We start from the raw sequence: 22,067 nt of genomic DNA, 5'->3' as shown, positions 1-22,067 counted from the left end.
AATGCAGAAAAGTGTGAGGTGATTCATTTTGTAAGGAGTAACAGGAATACAGAGTACTGGGCTAATGGTAAGATTCTTGGCAGTGTGGATGAGCAGAGAGATCTTGGTGTCTATGTACATAGATCCCTGAAAGTTGCCACCCAGGTTGATCGGGTTGTTAGGAAGGCGTACGGTGTGTTAGCTTTTATTGGTAGATGGATTGAGTTTCGGAGCCATGAGGTCATGTTGCAGCTGTACAAAACTCTGGTGCGGCCACATTTGGAGTATTGCGTGCAGTTCTGGTCGCCGTGTTATAGGAAGGATGTGGAAGCATTGGAAAGGGTGCAGAGGAGATTTACCAGGATGTTGCCTGGTATGGAGGGAAGATCTTATGAGGAAAGGCTGAGGGACTTAAGGCTGTTTTCGTTGGAGAGAAGGTTAAGAGTTGACTTAATTGAGGCATACAAGATGATCAGAGGATTAGATAGGGTGGACAGTGAGAGCCTTTTTCCTCGGATGGTGATGGCTAGCACGAGGGGACATAGCTTTAAATTGAGGGGAGATAGATGTAGGACAGATGTCAGAGGTAGGTTCTTTACTCAGAGAGTAGTAAGGGCGTGGAATGCCCTGCCTGCAACAGTAGTGGGCTCGCCAACATTAAGGGCATTTAAATGGTCATTGGATAAACACATGGATGATAAGGGAATAGTGTAGATGGGCTTTAGATTGGTTTCACAGGTCGGCGCAACATCGAGGGCCAAAGGGCCTGTACTGCACTGTAATGATCTATGTTCTATAGCACGCTTGAGAAGAATATGGATTCAAGCCCCACTGCAAGACCAAAGCACTTAGTATAGCACATAAATGGTTAAGAGGGTGCTGATCTCACAGTTCACAGTATAATTTATAGAATAGGAGAGCTCCTCAAGTGTGGCCAAGATCCATCCTTCAAACACTACTAGATGTGACACGTTCCAAAGCTGTTTGAGGGAACTTGCTGCAAAATACTTGATACAATTCAAAAAGTAACTCTGGCTGTGAAAAACTTTGGGATTTTCAAGGACATGAAGGTGTGATATTATTCCTCTGGGAAGTAATTCAAACAATGGCTTTAAGTTAATTGAAGGGAGAGAGCATTTAAGAGATCTTAATCAGAGGAATGGAGATTTCAGGGATGGGGAAAATTGAGATTTCAGTGATGAATTGAATTACAGAAATAAGGAAGAGAAAGGTCGTGCAGCAATTTAAACAAAGGATAACAATTTTTGATTAGAGTCACTGGGTGAACAGAGAGCCAAGGTTCCCATTTGATGCAGTTGAGCCAGATCTGACACTGAACAGCTAAATCAGTCTTGCACCAGGTATGCTCAAGTGTGCACTCCTTGGGCTTGAGACAACAAAGATGAATGACATACCACAGGGACAGTAGGAAGTCTTACAACACCAGATTAAAGTCCAACAGGTTTGTTTGGAATCACTGGCTTTCGGACCGCAGCTTCATCAGGCAACTCACCTAATGAAGGAGCTGCGCTCCGAAAGCTAGTGATTGCAAACAAACCTGTTGGACTTTAACCTGGTGTTTTAAGTCTTCTTATTGTGCCCACCCCAGTCCAACGTCGACATCTCCACATCTATACTACAGGGAATAACTGGGTTTGGAGGCAGTCAATTTTTCTGGGGACAAAGGCATTGAAGGTGGTGGTGAAGGAGTGGTTCAGCAATGCAACAATTTCAGTACATGCCACAGCAAATGGAAAGATAAAGGCTAGGCAGTTGGGAGTGACTTGGGGAAAGAGTTTCTTCCAAGATCTGATGTGAAGCAAGGTAGTGGATTACCTTTCCAGCTGTAAACCTAGATTTTTTCCAATATGCAGAAGATAGTGGTAATGAATTGGGTCTACTTGGTCTGGGAGCATTGGCTATAGTAAGGACATGGTGCTCAAGTTCAACTCTCACTTTGTCAAGTTCAAGAGTTCACCAAAATATATTTTAAGTGAAATCCTTATTCATCTGGGAAACAAACTTATAAATAACTTACCTAATTTCATCTGTATCTGGAACTTTGGTGTATGGCAAGATGGCCCGAACTCTCCTTCTATCCTCAACAGGCTATAATTTTGGATAGGAAAAACAATCCTTATTTTTACAAATGAAAAAACAAAAGCTAACAAAAATTGCACTATTCAAGTTCTTACATGAAGTACATTATGACTGATTTAACATATCTTATTTTATTTACTGTATCTTCCACATCATAAAACAGTCAGGTGTCAAAATTGTTTCCAATTGACAAAACACATCTAATTAAACCAATCCATTGGATTGGCATTGTTTACCACAGTGAACATCTTTCACTTGTGTGCCTCATTACTGATTAGTGCCTTGGAAATCAAGGAATTAAACATTTCAGAGGAAAAACATGAATGGATATCATGTTTAATCATCAACAATTTAAATTGGATGGAGATATAGCCAAAGTGGGCCATCACTAAGACCAATATATTTAATTAAAAGTAAGTAAGGTCACCATAGTCCCATGGGATGCTTTCCCCTTTGAGAGGGAGAGCTGACTGGTGGTAATTTAACCTGAGAATCATCACACCACAGGTGAGGGGCAAGATTGAAAAGATGGGCCTTCATGAATAACCTCAGCCAGTGTGGGTATTGAACCCGCACTGTTGGCCTTGCTCTGCATCATGCACCAGCTGTCCAGCCAACTGAGCTAAACCGGCACCAAGTAGTCCAAAATTTAATTGCATCAAGAAAATTAATTGTATCAAATGAAATTTTAAAATGGTATTTAAGGGTTTAAAGGGTAATTAGCATAAATGTCTATGTCTATTTCAGAGGGTTGCTGTGAAATTATGTTAAAAGCTTTGCTTAAAAAAGGAATATTGAAGACTTTGGGAAGCATGCAGTGGAATGTGATTAGATGAGGTGACATAGAGAAAAGCAGCAGAACATACTGATGGGCCAAATGGCCTATTTCTCTAACAGAGAACCATAAAATATCATGTGACATGAAATAAAGCTACCATCTTGCATACAAACATATGGTATGTACAGTGGCACACATTGGCCAGGATTTTATGGCCCCTCCCACCAAGAGAACATTAGGATCCCGAACGGAATAGAGATTTAAATGCCTTGCTGCTACCACCAGAGGGAGACACACCGAGTGGGGCTGTAAAATCCTGGCCATTGATTTTCAAGCAACTGCAAAACAAAGACCAATTGTTTTGTTTGGTTCATTTTCTTGATCTATCATAGGATTCTTCCATCTACCAATGGTTTTACTTAAATGCCACAGCTGAAAGGAAAAATGCAAAATATGCTTTCAAAGGCATGTAGTATCATGGTAACAGGACATGATTCACCAAGTGATAACCTCTTTTCTACAGTAATTCACACTATTTTTGTCTGATCCATGAAAAAGAACAGTAACACAAATATCAATTCTAAGTTTACAAAGAAAACATAAGATGAGACAATATTCACGGTCTAAAGAATGAAAACCTTACATGGCAATTCATTTTTTTTTTCCGTGTGACATTTTACTCATTGGTTAAAAACTAACAAGTCAGGTTACTGGAGATGACAAGCGAGACAGATCAGAGGAATAGAGTCAGATTGAAATTCAAGATCATAATTAGATTCAAATAAGTGGTAAAATCAGGAAATATCAGTTTGGTGATGCCAAGCTTGGATTTTAGAAGTGTGTACGTGAAACAAAGCATTAAGGAGATAAGAAGTTCCTCAGTATCCAGGTCCTGGGAATGTCAACATAGTTGTATGCAGTCGTTCAGCTGTTGACGAATGTTGAGGAATTATCAACAAAGAGTAAATAACCTTTGGTGAAAAGTAAAAGTGGTCACAAATACAAAGAAGAAACAGAGTAGGAGAACCACACTGATGGAAAGAGCCAGCTGATGATGCAACAACTCAGACAAGAGGATCTCAAAAGGAAATCAAGTAAGAACAATATGGAGAAAGATTTCCTATGTGCAGTACATAGCTTTCTATAAAGCAATTTACTTCCCCCAAAATCAAATCAAGATCACTCCCCTACAAATAGCACTACTCAAGGCTGACACCCAGTGCAGTACTGAGAGAGAGGTGCAATGTCTTTCCGATGAAATGCTAAACTGTGAAACACCCTCCGGTGGACAAAAAAGATCCCATGATACCATTTTGAAGAAGAGCGGGGAGTTATCTCCAGTGTCTTTGCCAATATGCATCCCCCAATCAAAAGCACAAAAATAGATTATGTGGGTATTATACTGTTGCTGTTTGTGGGTGCTTATTATGTGCAAAATTGGTTGCCGCCATTTTGTAAGGGCCACGAAGAATCCAGCACGAGTTTTAAGGATACAAAGTAATAACATTTATTTACTATAACACATATACATAACAGTAGCAGTAACTGCCCTTGCTACCTACTCCTTCCCGCCGGTTCCTGAACTGGCCAGCTTTGTTTATACTAGGAGTTTACTAGTGGTTTCTCCGCCCCCCTCATTGGGGAAGCTCACACAACCACAGGATTGTGGGATAGTCATTAGTCCCCAGCCAATGGTAAGTAGGCAGGTTATAACATCCCTCCCCCCCCAAAGTCCAAGGAATCCACCGAAGACCCTGGCTAAGGAGGGCGTCGGACTCATTTGGCCACAGGCTGGACACCATTTGCACGCGACGCTGGATCAGGCGGTGTGTAACGAGACGGAGACCGGCGCTTCCGTGATGAAGGGCGCAACGGTTGTACATCCACGGCCCGTGGACCCGAGGATTCCCCCTCTGATGCATCCTGTGTCTCCATCTCGGAGTCAGAGTCTGCTGCCTCCGTCATGTCAGCGTCTCTATCTCCATTCGGTCCCGTAACGACCTGCGCAGGCTTCGAGTGAGGCACCAGTGGAAGATTGTGAGGACTACCTTCCCTTGTCTCTGGTCTCTGCGGCTGTTGAAATGAGCTCCGGGGGTGGGGAATCTTTTGAGGGGATGGTCTTCTGGACCGAACGTGGTCTACATGTTTTCGCTGGAGACGACCCTGGGCTTGCACTTGGTAAGATATAGGGCCCGTTTGGCGAAAGATTACACCAGGAACCCATTGGGCACCACCAGCAAAATTCCGAACGAACACTGGGTCACCGGGCGCAAACTGCCGAATCAGCCGATGCCGAGAAAATCCCTGTCCCTGCCGTTCTTGTGTGCGGCGTACTTTTGCGGCAATGTCCGGGAAAACCATACTAAGGCGGGTGCGAAGTCTCCGGCCCATTAGGAGTTCTGCGGGAGCTACCCCAGTCACTGCATGGGGGGTGGTCCTGTACGTAAACAAAAAGCGAGCCAGTCTCGTGTCCATTGATCCGGAAGACTGCTTCTTTAGGCCTCTTTTGAATGTCTGCACTGCGCGCTCTGCCAACCCATTTGAAGCCGGGTGATAAGGGGCAGTGCGGATATGGCGGATGCCGTTCATCTTCGTGAACCTCGCAAACTCCTCACTCGTGAATGGAGTGCCGTTATCCGTGACCAGCACCTCGGGGAGGCCATGCGTACTAAACGATAAACGCATCTTTTCAATTGTTGCGCAGGACGTTGTCCCCTGCATCTTATGCACCTCTAGCCATTTGGACTGGGCGTCAATTAGTAGAAGGAACATGGATCCTTGAAAAGGGCCTGCGAAATCTGCATGCAAGCGTGCCCAAGGCCGCCCTGGCCATTCCCAGTGATGTAGGGGCGCGGCCAGCGGAAGCTTCTGATGCTCCTGGCAAATGGAGCAGTTTTGGGCCACCTTCTCAATGTCGGTGTCGAGGTCTGGCCACCAGACATAACTCCAGGCCAACATTTTCATTTTGGTCACGCCTGGATGCCCATTGTGCAAGTCTGATAGTATCAGCTCCTGGCCTTTTTCCGGGACAATCACACGCGTCCCCCACAAGAGGATGCCATCTTCCACGTAGAATTCTGACAGCTTGGAGGAAAATGCCCACAACGCGCCTGGGAGCTGTCTATGCTGCCCACCATACAGGACTATGTGCCGAACCTTTGACAGGACTGGCTCCGTCTGGGTCCACTCACGGATCTGTGATGCCGTGACAGGCAAGGTGTCCATAAAATTTAGGGTTGCAACCACCTCACCGGTCGTGGGGGTCGACATGGGGCCGGTCGATAAAGGCAATCGGCTCAGTGCGTCGGCATTTGCTATCTGCGTACCTGGTTTGTGCTCCAGAGAATACTCGTATGCAGCAAGCAACAAAGCCCAGCGCTGGATCCGTGCAGAAGCAATGGGCGGTATTGGCTTATCCTCTCTGAAAAGTCCCAGCAGGGGCTTATGATCAGTCACGATAGTGAAATGGCGGCCGTACACGTACTGGTGGAAGCGTTTCACCGCAAAAACCACTGCCAGGCCCTCCTTCTCAATCTGCGCGTACTTTTTCTCCGCTGCAGTCAATGTGCGGGAGGCGAAAGCTATCGGTCGTTCGGCCCCGTTCTCCATCTTGTGGGACAGGACGGCCCCAATTCCATACGGGGATGCATCACATGTGACGAGCAAAGGCTTTCCAGGATCATAGTGGGTTAGTAACCCAGACGACGACAATTGTTGCTTTACCCGCCGGAAAGCGGTTTCTTGCGGCTGACCCCAAACCCAGGTGTGATTTTTCTTTAGCAGAAGGTGCAAAGGGGCCAGCGTAGTTGCCAGATTGGGGAGGAACTTCCCATAATAGTTTACGAGACCGAGAAAAGAACGAAGATGCGAAGTGTCAGTGGGAGTGGGGGCATGTTGAATTGCACGCATCTTCTCTGCGACGGGGTGCAGACCTTCGCGGTCCACCCGATAACCTAGGTAGACTACTTCCTTTGCCTGAAATACGCACTTTGTGCGATGTAAACGGACTCCAGCCTCCGAAAGGAGTCGAAGGACAGCCTCATGATTTTCCAAATGTTCCTGCTCCGACGTCCCTGTAATCAAAACGTCATCTAGGTAGACAGCCACACGTGGTAAACCTTTCAAAATGCCCTCCATAACACGTTGAAAAATTGCGCAGGCAGAGGATACTCCAAAGGGCAATCGTGTATATTCATACAGGCCCCGGTGTGTATTAATCGTTACATATGGTCGGGAGGCAGGGTCCAGCTCCAACTGCAGGTAGGCGTGACTCATATCTAATTTTGTGAACGAGAGTCCACCTGAAAGTTTCGCGGAGAGATCCTCTATGCGAGGCATTGGATATCGGTCGAGTCGGGAAACCGTATTCACTGTAAGTTTATAGTCCCCACACAAGCGAACTGTGGCATCTGGCTTCATTACAGGTACAATTGGTGCTGCCCAGTCAGCAAAACGGACGGGCCTGATAATACTCAAACTCTCCAAACGAGTGAGCTCCCCTTCTACCTTCTCGAGCAAGGCGTAAGGCACTGGGCGCACCCGGAAATAGCGCGGCGTGGCTCCTGGTTCAACTTGGATACGGGCTATGGCCCCTTTTATTTTCCCCAAACCAGGCTGGAATACATCTGGGTATGTCCTAGCACCTCAGTTAACCCTACAGAAACTGTTTGGAGGATGTGTTGCCATTGAAACCGCAAATGGCACAACCAATCCCGACCCAACAGGCTGGGCCATGGCCGCGCACCACGATAAGTGGGAAACGCCCCTCCTGGCGTCCATAGACAACAGGGGTCATTGTAGTTCCTGCAATGTCCAGTGGTTCCCCCGTGTAGGTGGCCAACCTGGCCTGTGAGTCGGTTAATGTAAGGGTCTGTATACCCTGCTTGATGCGGTCGAATGTCCTCTGGGCGATCACGGGGACCGCTGCGCCAGTATCCAACTCCATCTCAAGCGGGTGGCCAGTGACCCATACTGTCACCTTAATGGGGGCCACACGGGGAGCTGCCACACAATGCAGCTGCAGGCAGTCGTCCTCCGTCTCCACGTCCTCAGGAGTAGTCACCGCAGGTTCATCCACATGGAAGGTACGGCCTCTGGGCTGGTCCCAGTTACTGCCCCTGGGCTGGTCCCAGTTTCGGTCGGAACGACGGCGCCTCTGGCGCCCCCAGGACCGCCGTCCGCGACGGGGTCGGCGCCTACAAGTCTGACACGGACATGGCTCCTCATCCATTGGCTCTGGAGAAGGCTCCCTTCGGGGAGGAATGTCCGACGGCCACTGGCGTCGGTCCGGACGTTGCCTCGCCCAATGTACCGCAGGAGTGCGGGGGGACGTTTTCGGACGGAAGGGGTTGCACCCCAAGGCATGCACTTCCATTCCCTGTAGCTCCTGTACTCCTCGCTCTGTCGGGACAATACTATTTGAATGGCCTGTTGAAAAGTCAATGTTGGCTCCGCTAACAACTTTCTCTGGGTGGCCGCATTGTTAATACCGCAAACCAAACGGTCGCGTAACATTTCTGACCAAGTCTCACCAGTCACAGTACTCCGCAATCCTGCGTAGCCTGGATAGAAAATCGGCAAGGGATTCTCCAGGGGTCCTCTCAGCGGTATTAAACCGGTAACGCTGGACTATCGTGGACGGGGTTGGGTTAAAATGTTGCCCCACTATATTCACAAGTTCATCAAACGTTTTGGTGTCCGGCGCAGCTGGGTACGTAAGGCTCCTAATCACCCCAAACGTATGCGGGCCGCAGGCGGTGAGCAATATGACCACCTGGCGCTCGTTTTCGGTGATATTGTTTGCCCGAAAATAGTAACGCATCCGTTGTGTGTACTGGTTCCAGCGCAGCATCGAAAACATCCAAACGTCCGTACAGAGGCATGGTATAATAGAAAACAGCTTCCAACCTGTATCCAACAAAAATCCAGGGAGGTGGCTTCAGCAGTGGAGACAGCTATTCACTTTAACCTTCGTCGCCAGTTTTGTAAGGGCCACGAAGAATCCAGCACGAGTTTTAAGGATACAAAGTAATAACATTTATTTACTATAACATATATACATAACTGTAGCAGTAACTTCCCTTGCTGCACACTCCTTCCCGCCGGTTCCTGAACTGGCCAGCTTTATTTATACTAGGAGTTTACTAGTGGTTTCTCCGCCCCCCTCGTTGGGGAAGCTCATACTCCCACAGGATTGTGAGATAGTCATTAGTCCCCAGCCAATGGTAAGTAGGCAGGTTATAACACGCCATTTCTACATTGGATCAATCGTTACATTTCAAAAAGTATTTCAATGGCTGCAAAGCACTTTTGAGACGTCCAGCAGTCATAAAAAGTGTTCTATACCAGTTTTTGGCAAGGAAGTTTTATCACGTGTTGTTTTCCAAAAAACAAGTCACCACAAATTCCCAACCGTCATAGGCACTTGGAGTTCAGTTGTATCAGTTGTCCCTTTAAGAAATCTTTTAACGAAATTCACTCACGGTCCATTCCCGAACAGGTGCTAGAATGTGGCGACTAGGGGCTTTTCACAGTGACTTCATTGAAGCCTACTTGTGACAATAAGCGATTATTACTATATCTAGCTAAAATAGCATAATCTAGGGATTGCATCCCTTTGGAACAAACACCTGTGCCTTTTGCACATGGGTTTCTTCAATCTCTCCAAATAGAGATTGAGTTAATATCAGATGAGGTGAAGTTTAGTTTGAATGTAAACTGCTTCATACACAGCAATTAGTATGAACAGAATAGCTTAGATTAACTTGTGTTCAAGTAATGATACAAAATAAAGTACATGCAGCACATCCTCACAGGAGTGGGATGTCTTACTTTCACAGAATAATCTCCTTTTCTTCTCACTGGATGATTTAAGTGATAACCCTCGATTATGATTTACAGGCTTTTGAACCCAACAGGTGGCAGATGAAACAAGGACACAAACAATGAGAAAGAAAACAGCAGCTACAAAACTTCAATTTCAATCTGCCACCTGGGTTCCGCAATCCTTTCACTCCTCTATTACTGCATATATTATAACTGGACGGGAACATCCCAGAATGAAACCCTGGGTCAAAAGACAATATGTGGGATTCTCCGGTCGCTGATTCCGAAACCGGGTTCAGCGATTGGCCGGAGAATCAAAGTTTACGACCAGGTCGGGAGCGGCGCTGCTTTCGCGATGCTCCGCCCTTTCCAAAACGGCATGCTCTCCGAGTACGCCGCACGACGGCCTTAGGACGTTGCCTGAGGCATGCCCCCCGAAGCTCCGCCACCAACCGGCCGAGTTCCCGACGGCGTGGGTCTCTCATGGTCTCATCCGTTGGTAACTCGACGTGGCGGCTGTGGGCTCAGTCCAGCGCCGCCACAGTTGAGGGAGGGTCGATCCGCGGGCAGAGGGGACTTTGCCTGGGGCTGGGAGCACTGTGGAGGGGGGGATTCCAGGTGCGCGAGCCTGCCAAATGTCATTTCGCAGGCCAGGTCCATGAGCGGCCGGTGCCACGTTGCACGGCACAGCTGCTGCAGGCAGCCGCCGTGTGCATGCATGGCCACGGATCCGTTAATTCTCCCGGCCGTATCAGCAGCTAGAGCCAAGTGCTCTCACGCTGCCTTGATGCTAGTCCCCATCCAAACGGAGGATCGGTGGCTGTTTTGCAACATTTTCTCTGTTGTAAAACGCCACTGTTCCCATGCCGGCGTTGGGACAAAGCCTCAAAAGCTGAGAATCCAGCCCAATATTCTTCAATATTCTTTCCAAAATCCAAACCTAAACTGAGATAGCTACTCCCTACAGGACCCCTGGCCTCACCTCCTCATAATCCAACTTCATACCCCAGCTCTCCCAACCTCAATCCCAATCCGATTACGGTTCCTCCCCTCACCAACCCACCCAGCACCACCTACTAATGCCCAAATGGACTTGAGAGATTCACAAATAGATGCGTATTTTTACCAGAAGAGGAACAACCATATCTGTGAACCTTGAAAGAATTAAAGGCCTGCCTTTGCAAATATCAAAATTCCTGATAATAAAAAGTGGAGGAACAGAGTACAGAACCACTAATTCGTTTTTATACCCAAGAATTTTTTAAAAATTAAATATGAAAAGTTGGATTATTATACAATACTCCAGCGACAATACCACTGCGCCACCACCTCCCCATATTACACAAGGTTTTAGGAGTACCATGGCTTACAAAGAGCGTCTTAATCTACAATGATCTCATTATCACAAAAGTTCCTTTCAAACAAACACGATGACTGTGGTCAAAATATAGGCACTCTGCTCTGAACCCAAGTTAGTGTCTGTGGATTTCTCCTCAGAATCTCCCCAGACGATGAACACATGAGATTTTCCAAATTCTACTCCCAAAAACACGTTTTAAAATCTTCTCTCATAATAATGCTTTCCCTTAGCAGTTTGCATTCTAAGTCCAGACCAGGTTTTCCAAATTACACTATTAAACAGTCTGCTCCAATTTTAGTAGTGAATCCGGGCTAGGATTTCACACCAACCCCTTTAGGATTTATTTGTCTTGACTGCTATGCAAACTGCTCAGAATTGTTTTAACTCTTGATTCCCAGACTGTATTAAAATGGCATCAGCCGTTTGATTTATCTTTGAAGGCTGTTGTCTCACTTTAAATCTGGTTACTGCCACTGTCTCTTTAACTCAGAACACTTTGTTTACTCTTCCTTGAATTCTTCTGAACAATATCTTGGTGTCTCTTCACTTATCTACGAACTTCTTAAGACACTTAATTTTCTCTCATTGGCTTTAGATTTCCGGCATCTGTTTTCTTACCTATTACTCCATGGTATAGCTTGGGCTGGATTCTCCGCCCCGCCACACCACTTTTCAGCCTCGACCCGCCGGCGGGATTCCCCGTTACGCCGGCCAGTCAATGGGGTTTCATTGTGGGGTAGCCCTGCGCCAGCAGGAAACCCCGGGCACCGGTAGAACGGAGAATCACGCCGGCGGAGAACCCCGCACCTTTTCTTCTAGCAAGGCTGAGAGAGATGTTCCCTTTCTAGCCTTCTTCAACCAACTGCTTCCAGCAGAGCTGACAGAGCTGCCTTCTCTCTCACTACCCATCTCCTACTGCAATCAAATCAGCTAAATTAAAACTTAAACTTCTCTACTATACAAGGTCCCAGCTGTTAAGCAACACCCGCATGCTTATGCCTTTTATTTATCCTTCACATTGTAGCCCTCTCTCAGCACAATAGAAACACAGTTGGAACTTAACCAACCCCCACACCCATGAACACCTTTGCCAAGCATGAATCTAACTATAGGTTTTACTCTTCCAGGTGAAGAAACATCAAATTGAACCCACATAAAACTTTACTTTATTCCTAATGTTTACCACAAATATAAATCCCTTAAAACTATCTTAGTTTACCTAAGACCACCATACAAATATATTGAGATATTATCACAAAGACCTCCAACTTCCATTCTCTGCTCTCACTTCGGAATCACATGGTTTCAAGTCCAAGTCCCATTCCAAGGCATAAGCACAAAAGCAAGGCTGACATTCCAGTGCAGTATTGAAGGAGCACTGAACTGTTTGAGGTGCCATATTTCAGATGATGTGTTAAACCAAATCCTCAACTGTCTGCTCAGGTGGATGAAAAGATCTCAGGGCACCATTGAGGAACAGTGCGTTGGTTACCCCCGTAGTCCTAGTCAATATTTAACCCTGAATCAACATCACCAGAAGATTATCTGCTCATTATCACATGCTGTATGTGGGACTTTGTGGAGTGCACAATGGCTGCCGTGTTTCCTGTGTTACAACAGTGACTACAATTCATTCAGTACTTCATTGCTGTAAAGTGCTTTGAAACACTGGTGATTTTGAAAAGTGCTGTACAAGTGCAAAGTTTTTACTTCCTTTCTAATAGCAGCCTTCTCAACTGAATATACAAACAAAATGTCTGTTCTTTCCATAAAAGCTGATTTTCCTGGTACAATCTGGTTCTCGCAATTCTGTTTCTGCTTTTAAACTATGGGTTTTCTTCAGAAAATTTATGTATTTTAAAATAGTTAAAAGCAGATTTTTATGCTCAGTAAAGGCTGCCGCTTGGCAGAACTTTGACCTCCATGTGACGACAACTTAATTTAATAATACATGTTCTAAATTACAATGGCATTAGATGATGCCAATTACAATGACATTAGATGATGCCAATTTTCCAATTCTCTCTAATCCCCACAGATTTCACACATTGCTTATTTACTTACTAAGTTTCCAAGAAGCCAATTGGTTATTGCTTATTTACCTACGCAATAAACTGCGTTTCCAAGAAGCCAATTGGTTAATGTGACCAGAGATTACACAACCCCCAGAGGCACTCTGCAGTAACAGGTGAAACGGAAAACTTAAATATTTCAGGTACAGTCCTTCATTAAGTGAGTAGTGAGCTTGTGGAATTCATTACCACAGGAAGTAGTTGAGTCCAAAACACTATGGTTTCAAGAAGCGGTTAGATATAGCATTTGAAGGGATCAAAGGATATGGGGAAAGCGGGATTAGGCTATTGAGTTGGATGATCAGCCATGACCATAATGAATGGTGGAGGGGGCTTGAAGGGCCAAATGGCCTCCTCCTGTTCCTATTTTTTCTGTTTCTATGATATCATACTCCAATCTCTAAGGGTCCCCAACATGTTCCTATGCTTCAATATTCTTTCCAAATCTAGACTGAGATAGCTACTCCCTACAAGACCCTGGCCTCTCCTCCTCACAATCCAACTTCATACCCCAGCTCACCCAACCTCGATCCCAATCCTACCACAGTCCCTCCCCTCACCAACCCATCCACCACCACCAACTAGTGCCCAAATAGACTTTGAGAGATTCACAAACAAATGCACATTTTTCCCAGAGGAGAAACAACCATATCAGTAAACCTTGAAAGAATTAATGTTCTGCCCTCGCAAATATCAAAATCCCTGATAATTCAATAAATAATCTCCTTCATTCAGAGCTATACTTCACCAGGATTCAAAATTAATTGATCATATTTTGCACTCTGTGCCAGCTATTCATTACGCCTACCCATAGATTTACTGTCGTATTTTAAAGTAGAATGTACCGTGACTCCCGTGTAGGGGATGTGGGTCCTGTGTGAACTGGACAGTAAACTGTATATTTTCTTAACAATTCTTCAGTTTGATTAGTTAATGAAGAGCCTATGGTTTCGACCAGGAAGTGCAAGTTAGAATATTCCAGTCAATGCCAAATTATGTACAAAGAGAAAAAGAGAAGGAAAAGAAGATTGGATTGACAGGAGAAAAGAGTAAAAAGGAATGTTGCTCTACATTTGTTAAAGTTAATTTTCAGTGCCAGAAAGATTGTTTCATAGTAATCAAGACTTATTGCACCATTAAAAACTTATTTCCCTGGATTGGACAAGGCTGAACATTTCCTGACAAGGTTTACAGGCATCTGTCATAAAGTGCAGCAACTTCAACCATTCCATACATTGCAACACCAAGTCTCTCGGCAAGATCTCATGGCCATATTCCGTCACTTCACAAAGCAACTCAGACAATGGTTTCCTGATTTCTGCATTTAACCCAATCTAACTATAGGTTTTACCCTTCCAGACGAAGAAACATCAAATTGAACCCATGTAAAACATGCATCCAGCGGAAGTTGCTGTCCAATTTACATTTTTACCAAAGCGAATGCTATTGTCTCACCCAGCAAAGGTCTGCCCAATATTAAAAAATTATGGTTTGAAGAAACTGTACCCACGTATTGACTGCTTAATTTAATACCCAATACTCTTCAATGTCTCAGCAGCACGGGACTAAGTTTCGCGCTGCCACCTTTTGGGTTCACAGTTACAGAAATAACCTCTAACACTTCCATTTCTGCATCTGGGTTGAGAAATTAAGACAGACAATGAGAAAAAGAATGGGACAGAGAAGATAGAGAGGAGAGACTGAAAAAGAATGTACAAAAGAATGGGCAGGGAAGAAAACACAAGTGGGTGACCTGAGAGACCACGATAAAGATTTGATGCAAGAGACTCACCCTGCTTTTCATATGTGTTATTTTAGTATTTACATTGGGCCAAGACCAACATTTCTGAATTATACACTTGCCTCTGGAGGTGCTACTGGAAACTGAAGCTTCTCTCCTTTTAGTAAACAAGACACATGGCTGTAGTATCCAATTAGATCTGAAAGGGAGGAAAACCGTCGTCCACCGATGTAATAGTCACCACACATTGCAATGATCCTGGAATGAACACAACAATGCAATTCTGAGTTATAACGTTAAGATAATTTAAACAATTATTTAATTCATGTAATTTGCAACAGAGTAATGTAATTAATTTTTTCAATTAAAAAATTATGCTTAGGAAGTTTGTTTGACATGGGTAAAAACTAATAGTAGTCGTGAAGCAGATTCAGTGGCCTTAATAGAATTCTTCTAAGATGGTTGCAAGGAAATTGAGGGTTTAGACAATACAGTTGATCAAAGAAGGTGGACTCTCCGTCTTCACTTTTCAATCTAAATTCAAATCTTCACAAAAACATTTCTAAGAAAGGTAAGAAGGTTAATATCAAATGCAGCAATTCCAATTTGCTGCAGCAGCACAACAGTTCAGAAACTGTTGCCATCTGAAATGCACCTTGATGCATAACAGCTTAATTATATGCAGTCAGCTTACATCACATGTAAGGCTCATCTAACAATCAAAAATTCCAAAAATAAGGTGATCCAAGATCAAGGCATCGTACTTAATGGTACAAAAATACAAATTCCATCCAACAAGCTAAAAGTTTCACTGGTTCACATCTCAACTTAAATAGCAAAAAATGTATATTAGCCAAAAAGCAAAAATATTTCAGTAGATGGAAAAGAATAAAGAACAAAAAAACGTCCCAGTTCGTGGATAAATGCTTTATTTGGTGTGATATCGAAAGAGACCAACAAAACATATTTGCATCTTGTTCCAAGAACTTTCTCACAAATGAAATAAATATCTCATTCAACAACTTCCTCTACAGCACGTCACTTCATTGTTCAAATGCTTTCTTTTAGGAGCCAGGCCAAATTGTTTGCCCAATTCTGATGAATACTAAATCATAAGGGACCTGCTTTTGTTTTCTTTGCAGATACAGGTACCGACTCATGTCTGGGTACGTCTTTGTTAAGTCACTTAAAATGCGAATGACCTTCCCAGGTTCTGATGACAGCTGCTCCTTATTTCAATTAAAGAGATTCAGTAACAATAATCAATAGACATGGAGATGCAAATGCAAATAAAGATATTGGGAGGCTATTCATACCTAGAACGTTAAAGGGAATATCAAACATTCTCAGTGTATGACAATTGCTTAGCTCATTGTGCCATTTATGTGGACAATGAGAACACCAGCACAGTCGTCACATGACAGAAAATGGCTTGCGGTGAGAAATACCTTATTAAGTTTGGGATACAAAGACCAGAGAAGAGAGACAACTCGCCTAGAAAAAAGAATCCTGTCTATAAATTCACTTACAGGCAGAGATGTAGGACTGTTCTTTACCTGTGGGATATATTTTCACTACGGGTCTTAACCACAACTTTTACTGTAAACGCTATTGAATGGAGTGAACCACTGAGTTCATTGCCAGAAACTACCAACCTCCGTTGTTTTCAATGAATCAAGAGAGAATCTTCAGACCTGGAATGTTTTCAGCACCATCTCAAAAATTGATAGTAAAATTAATTTTCAGGATGCTAGCTAATCTAAGTGCATGTTACATAGTTTGTAATCATCCTTTCTTATGTGTTTATGTCTTGTAAATGACAGAGTGAATGTTGTTGCGATGACATATTGGGTGTTGAGAAAATAAAGATTTATTTCATCTTTTAATTTAAACCTATGGGGAAGCCTGTCCTGTGCCTGATCCCAAAGGTCACAGCTCTCAAATGGTCAGAACACTGCTTCAAAAACACATCTTGTTGTGGTTAGTCAAGGGCTGGAAAAAGCGGAACCATCCCACTATCTCTTCCCTGTCCATAATACCACCATCTCGGAGGAACTAGGGATAAGTAATCAACACAGCTTTGCCAATATTGTTTGATTCTGTGAATAACAATAAAAGTGCCTCATTGTTTTGAAGTTATAAGTAAACTTATGGATGAGAGCTATAACCTCAATTTAATCAAGTTCCATATATCAGGCTTTTATTTAAGAAATGGGCGGCAGGGTGGCATAGTGGCTAGCACTGCTGCCTCACAGCGCCAGGGACCCAGGTTCAATTCCGGCTTTGGGTAACAGTCTGTGTGGAGTTTGCACCTTCTCCCCATGTTTGCATGGGTTTCCTCCGCATATACCAGTTTCCTCCCACAATCCAAAGAGGGATAGGTGGATTATAAATGCTAAAATTGTCCCTTAGTGTCCAAAGTTGTGCAGATCAGGTGGTGGTGAGGGGATGGGGTGGGGGAGTGGGCCTAGGTGGGGTGTTCTTTCAGAGGATCGGTGCAGACCCGATAGGCTAAATGGTGTCCTTTGGCACTGTAGGGATTCTAACACATAAATGCGTCAGAAGCAGTTCAGGTAACATTCACTCAACTGATGCCTGGGATGGAGTTGGGGAATCTTATGAGGAAAGGTGTGACAGGCTGGGCCTGTATTCATTTGAATTTAGAAGTTTGAGAGATGATCTTATCGAAAGGTATTTTGTGGAGACTTGACAGGGTGGATGGGGAAAGGACGTCTCTCCTTAAGAATCTAGAAATAGGAGACAGTTTAAAAATAAAGGGTCTCACATCTGTTGCACAGACGAGAAGAATATTTTCCCTCAGAGGGTCGTGAATCTTTGGAACTCTATTCGCCAGAAAGCAGTGGAAACAGACTTAATTAATATTTGTAAAGCAGAGGTAGACATCCTTTGACTACCTTGTCGGTCAAGAATCTATTGGGGGTACACAGAATGTAGAGTTTGGGCTACAATCAGACAGCCATGATCTTACTGAATAGCGGGGCAGACTTGAGGGGTGAATAGCCTGCTCCTGTTCCTAATTTGTATGACTGAGGGAACAAAATCTCCAAAATCAGTCACAACTGATGCTAACCGTGAACTAGTATCAGCTTTAGAAACCTTGGAATTATATTATTGCCTGGCCCATTAAGGAACAGCAGCTAAATGATATACTTTTCATGTTCAAAGAAGTCAACACAGTATGATCAAATAGTCCCTCCCACATTCAAAATGAAAAATGTTAAATATTCACCTGAAATGGTTGACCACACCTGTTTTACTTAGAAACGAAAGCACAAATGAACCTGGTCTTCGATCACTTTCCCTGATGAGATAGCTTCCCAGTCGGCCTGCCTGACAAAGCCGCTCTTCAGCAATTGTACGATCCAGTTTTCCATGATACCACCTGAAAAAGTAAAATTAATTATGTATTTATACAGTACCACAAACTTCACACGATAAAATGATAAGTGCATTGACTCAAATGGAAGAGTTGGAAGATTCCTGTTGCTGGGAATCAATTTCCTTTTTTATATAAATTTAGAGTATCCAATTAATTTTTTCCAATTAAGGGGCAATTTAGCGTGGGCAATCCACCTACCCTGCACATCTTTGGGTTGTGGGGCGAAACCCACGCAAACACAAGAATGTGCACACTCCACGCAGACAGTGACCCAGAGCCAGGATGGAACCTGGGACCTCGGGGTCGTGAGGCAGCAGTGCTAACCATTGCACCACCGTGCTGCTCTGCTAGGAATCAATTTCAATCACACTATGAGTTCGGAAATCACTTTGCATGTTTTGTGACAGGATGCATTTTAACACAGATTTCAACTGTTATTCATTGTTTTCTGCGTAACAATAGTTTCTTCCTACACAGATGCCACCACAATATTATACTAGACAAGAACCAAGTATGACAATTGTTGATGTTTATGCTCATCACTGTAGAAAATCTGGAACTTTTACATAACCCAATTGTCTTTCAATGTTAAACCGATCAGTTTGTTTGAGAGACATCAATCTTCAACATAAAATATAATTACTTTGCGATACATCTTCAATAGCTCTAAACTACATCAGTTTGGAAAGCAAAATGTGAATTGAATAGGGAAGCTAAACTTCTAGCATCGCATTCTTAAAACTCCACATACAAAGTACACAAAAAGCAATAGAGAAGCTGTTAAACTAAATGTTGTGTAGATTTACCATAAATGTGGGAATGCATAAGAAACAAGTACTTATTACAATAGTTGTGAGAGTTGGGGGAAATACCGATTATTGTCATCCTCAGGGCTCAGCACTGCGCTCATTATTTCTACTTTCTAATTTACCGCGGAAAGCCGGAGTCCCTGGGTGAGCACTCATAGAGCCTGTGCAGACCAGCTGGCAAGTGTATTCGCAGACATCTTCAACACCTCACTTCTCCGCTCCAAGGTCCCCTTCAAGGTCTCCTTCAAGAAGACCACCATAATACCAGTGCCAAAGAAGAACAAGGAAGTGCGCCTCAACGACTACCGACCGGTGGCCCTGACATCTGTATCATGAAATGCTTCAAGCGGTTAGTCATGAGACGGATCAACGCCAGCCTCCCAGGCGGTCTCGATCCATTGCAGTTCGCCTATCGTTGCAACCGATCCACAGCAGATGCTAACTCTCTGGCCCTACAATCAACACTCAAACACCTCGACAATAAGGACACCTACGTCAGACTGTTGTTCATAGACGACAGCTCCGCCTTCAACACCATTATCCCGACAAGACTAACAACCAAACGCTGTAATCTTGGACTTGATACCTCCCTGTGCAGCTGGATCCTTGACTTCCCACCAACAGACCACAATCTGTCAGGATAAGTAACAGCACCTCCTCCACAAATGTTCTCAACACCGGGGCCTGCAAGGATGTGTGCTCACTCCTCTACTGTACTCCCTATACACACACGACTGTGTGACAAGATTTAACTCCAATTCGATATATAAGGTTGCGGATGATACGACTGTGGTGGGTCGTTTCTCAAACAATGACGAATCAGACTACAGAAGGAAGATAAATCACTTGGTTGTATGGTGTACTGAAAACAACCTCTCTCTAAATGTTGGAAAGACCAAGGAACTGATCATCGATTTCAGGAAGCATAGCATGACACACACCCCATCCAAATCAATGGCTCCAAACTGGAGATGGTCGATAGCTTTATGTTCCTGTCGGTCACCATCACCAACAATCTGTCCTGGTCTACTCACGTTGATGCAACAGTCAGGAAACCTGACAGCATCTCTACTTCTTACGGAAGGTAAAGAAATTTGGCATGTCTGCATCGACTCTCACAAACTTCTACAGATGTGCTATAGCGAGCATCCTATCCGGCTGCATAACAGCTTGGTATGGCAACTGCTCGGCCCAAGATCGCAAGGAACAACAGAGTGTGGTGAACTGAGCCCAACGCATCACAGAAGCTTGCCATCCTCCCACTGATTCTGTCTGCACCTCCCGCTGCCTCAGGAAGGCAGACGGCATTGTTAGAGACCACTCCCACCCAGGCTTTGCTCTCTTCCAGACCCTTCCATCAGGCAGAAGATACAGAAGTCTGAAGACCCCGCATATCCAGGCAGCTTCTTCCTCACTGCTAGACTCTTCAACGACTCTCCCTCAGACTGATCTGTTCCCTGTAAGAACACTATTCATGATGCTCTATGCTGCTCTTTTTGCTTTGTTTGGTCCTCGTTCCGCACTGTAACCAATCACTATTTATTGATGTCAATACATCTGTCAATGTACTCTGTCAATTATTCTTTTTGTCTACCACATAAGTACTGTGTACGTTCACTTAGACGCAGAAAAATAGTTTTCGTTGTACTTTGGTACATGTGACAATAAATATCAATCAATCAATCAACATGAATGACCTTGATTCAAAAATCCAGTGCAACGATGGTCAAACTTGCAGATCATATGGAATTAAAAGCTTAAAATTTAGGAAATGACTTTAACAAGTTCTGCAAATGAGCAGAGATTAAATAATGAGATTAAATTTAATTCCGACAAGTGTAAAGTACTAAACTTGGACGGAAATAGAATAGAATCCTTACAGTGCAGAAGGAGGCCATCTGGCCCATCGAGTCTGCACTCACCCTCCGAAAGAGCACTTTACCCATGTCCATTCCCCCCTATCCCCGTAACCCCATAACCTAATTTACACATCCTTGGACACAAAGGAGCAATTTATCATGGCTAATTCACCTAACCCACCCATCTTTTGGACTGTGGAAGGAAACCGGAGTACACGGAGGAAACCCACGCAGACACGGGAAGAACGTACAAACGTACAAACTCCACACAAACAGTGACCCAAGGCTGGAATTGAACTCAGGTCCTTGGCGCTGTGAGGCAGCAGTGCCACCATGCATCTGAAATGTCTTAGCATGAAGTAAAGTCTTACAAGTTTTAACAGACTGTGATTTATTATTGTATTCATCTTGTTGATTGCTGCTCCATACTTTCAGCATTAAGTTTACTTAGGCAATAGAATGATATCCAGAAGGAAAGCAACAAGAACCTGGGGCAGGATTCTCCGATCCCCCGCCGGGTCAGCGGGGGGGGGGGGGGGGGGGGGGGGTGAATCCCGCCCCGCCACCAGCTGCCATATTCTCCGGCACCGGTTTTCAGGCCACGCCGGTCGGGGGCCATTGGCAGTGGCCCCCGGCAATTCTCTGGGCCCCGATGGGCTGAGCAGCTGCCCGTTTCTGGCCAGACCCGCCGGCGTGGATTCGACATGGTCCCACACGGCGGGACCTGGCAGGTAAGTTGGCTGGTGCGGTCCTCGGGGGGGGGGGGGGGTCCAACTCTGGGGCGGCGGCGGCCCCCACAGTGGCCTGGCCCGCGATCGGGGCCCACCGATCTGCAGGCGGGGCTGTGCCGTGGGGACACTTCTTCCTTCCGCGCCGGCCCCTGTAGGACTCCGGCATGGCCGGCGCAGAGTAGACACCCCCCTGCGCATGCGGCAGAATACGCCGGCAGCTCTGTGCATGCGCTGAACTACGCCGGCGGTTCTGCGCAAGCACTAACTCGTGCAGGTTAGGTGGATTGGCCATGATAAATTGCCCTTAGTGTCCTCCCACAAGTCCCAATCGACGTGCTTGTTAGGTCAATTGGACATTCTGAATTCTACCTACCTCAGTTTACCCAGGCTGGAGTGTGGTGACTCGGGGATTT

General features: G+C 44.8%; 1 protein-coding gene across 1 annotated transcript in view; it reads right to left on the bottom strand.

Annotated features, from left to right (window-relative positions):
* Positions 1 to 22,067, bottom strand: part of LOC140429358 (ras GTPase-activating protein 1-like) — a 374,654-nt gene that overhangs the window by 281,920 nt on the left and 70,667 nt on the right. Inside the window, exons 2-4 of the mRNA XM_072516226.1 lie at positions 18,106 to 18,258; positions 14,978 to 15,113; positions 2,018 to 2,088 (exon numbers count right to left, since the gene is read on the bottom strand). Coding sequence (XP_072372327.1) covers positions 2,018 to 2,088; positions 14,978 to 15,113; positions 18,106 to 18,258 — 360 coding nt within the window. The remainder of the gene's footprint in view (positions 1 to 2,017; positions 2,089 to 14,977; positions 15,114 to 18,105; positions 18,259 to 22,067) is intronic.

The sequence above is a fragment of the Scyliorhinus torazame genome, chromosome 9 (assembly GCF_047496885.1).
Source record: "Scyliorhinus torazame isolate Kashiwa2021f chromosome 9, sScyTor2.1, whole genome shotgun sequence".
Taxonomy (NCBI): domain Eukaryota; kingdom Metazoa; phylum Chordata; class Chondrichthyes; order Carcharhiniformes; family Scyliorhinidae; genus Scyliorhinus; species Scyliorhinus torazame.
This window is presented reverse-complemented; position numbering and strand designations above follow the sequence as displayed.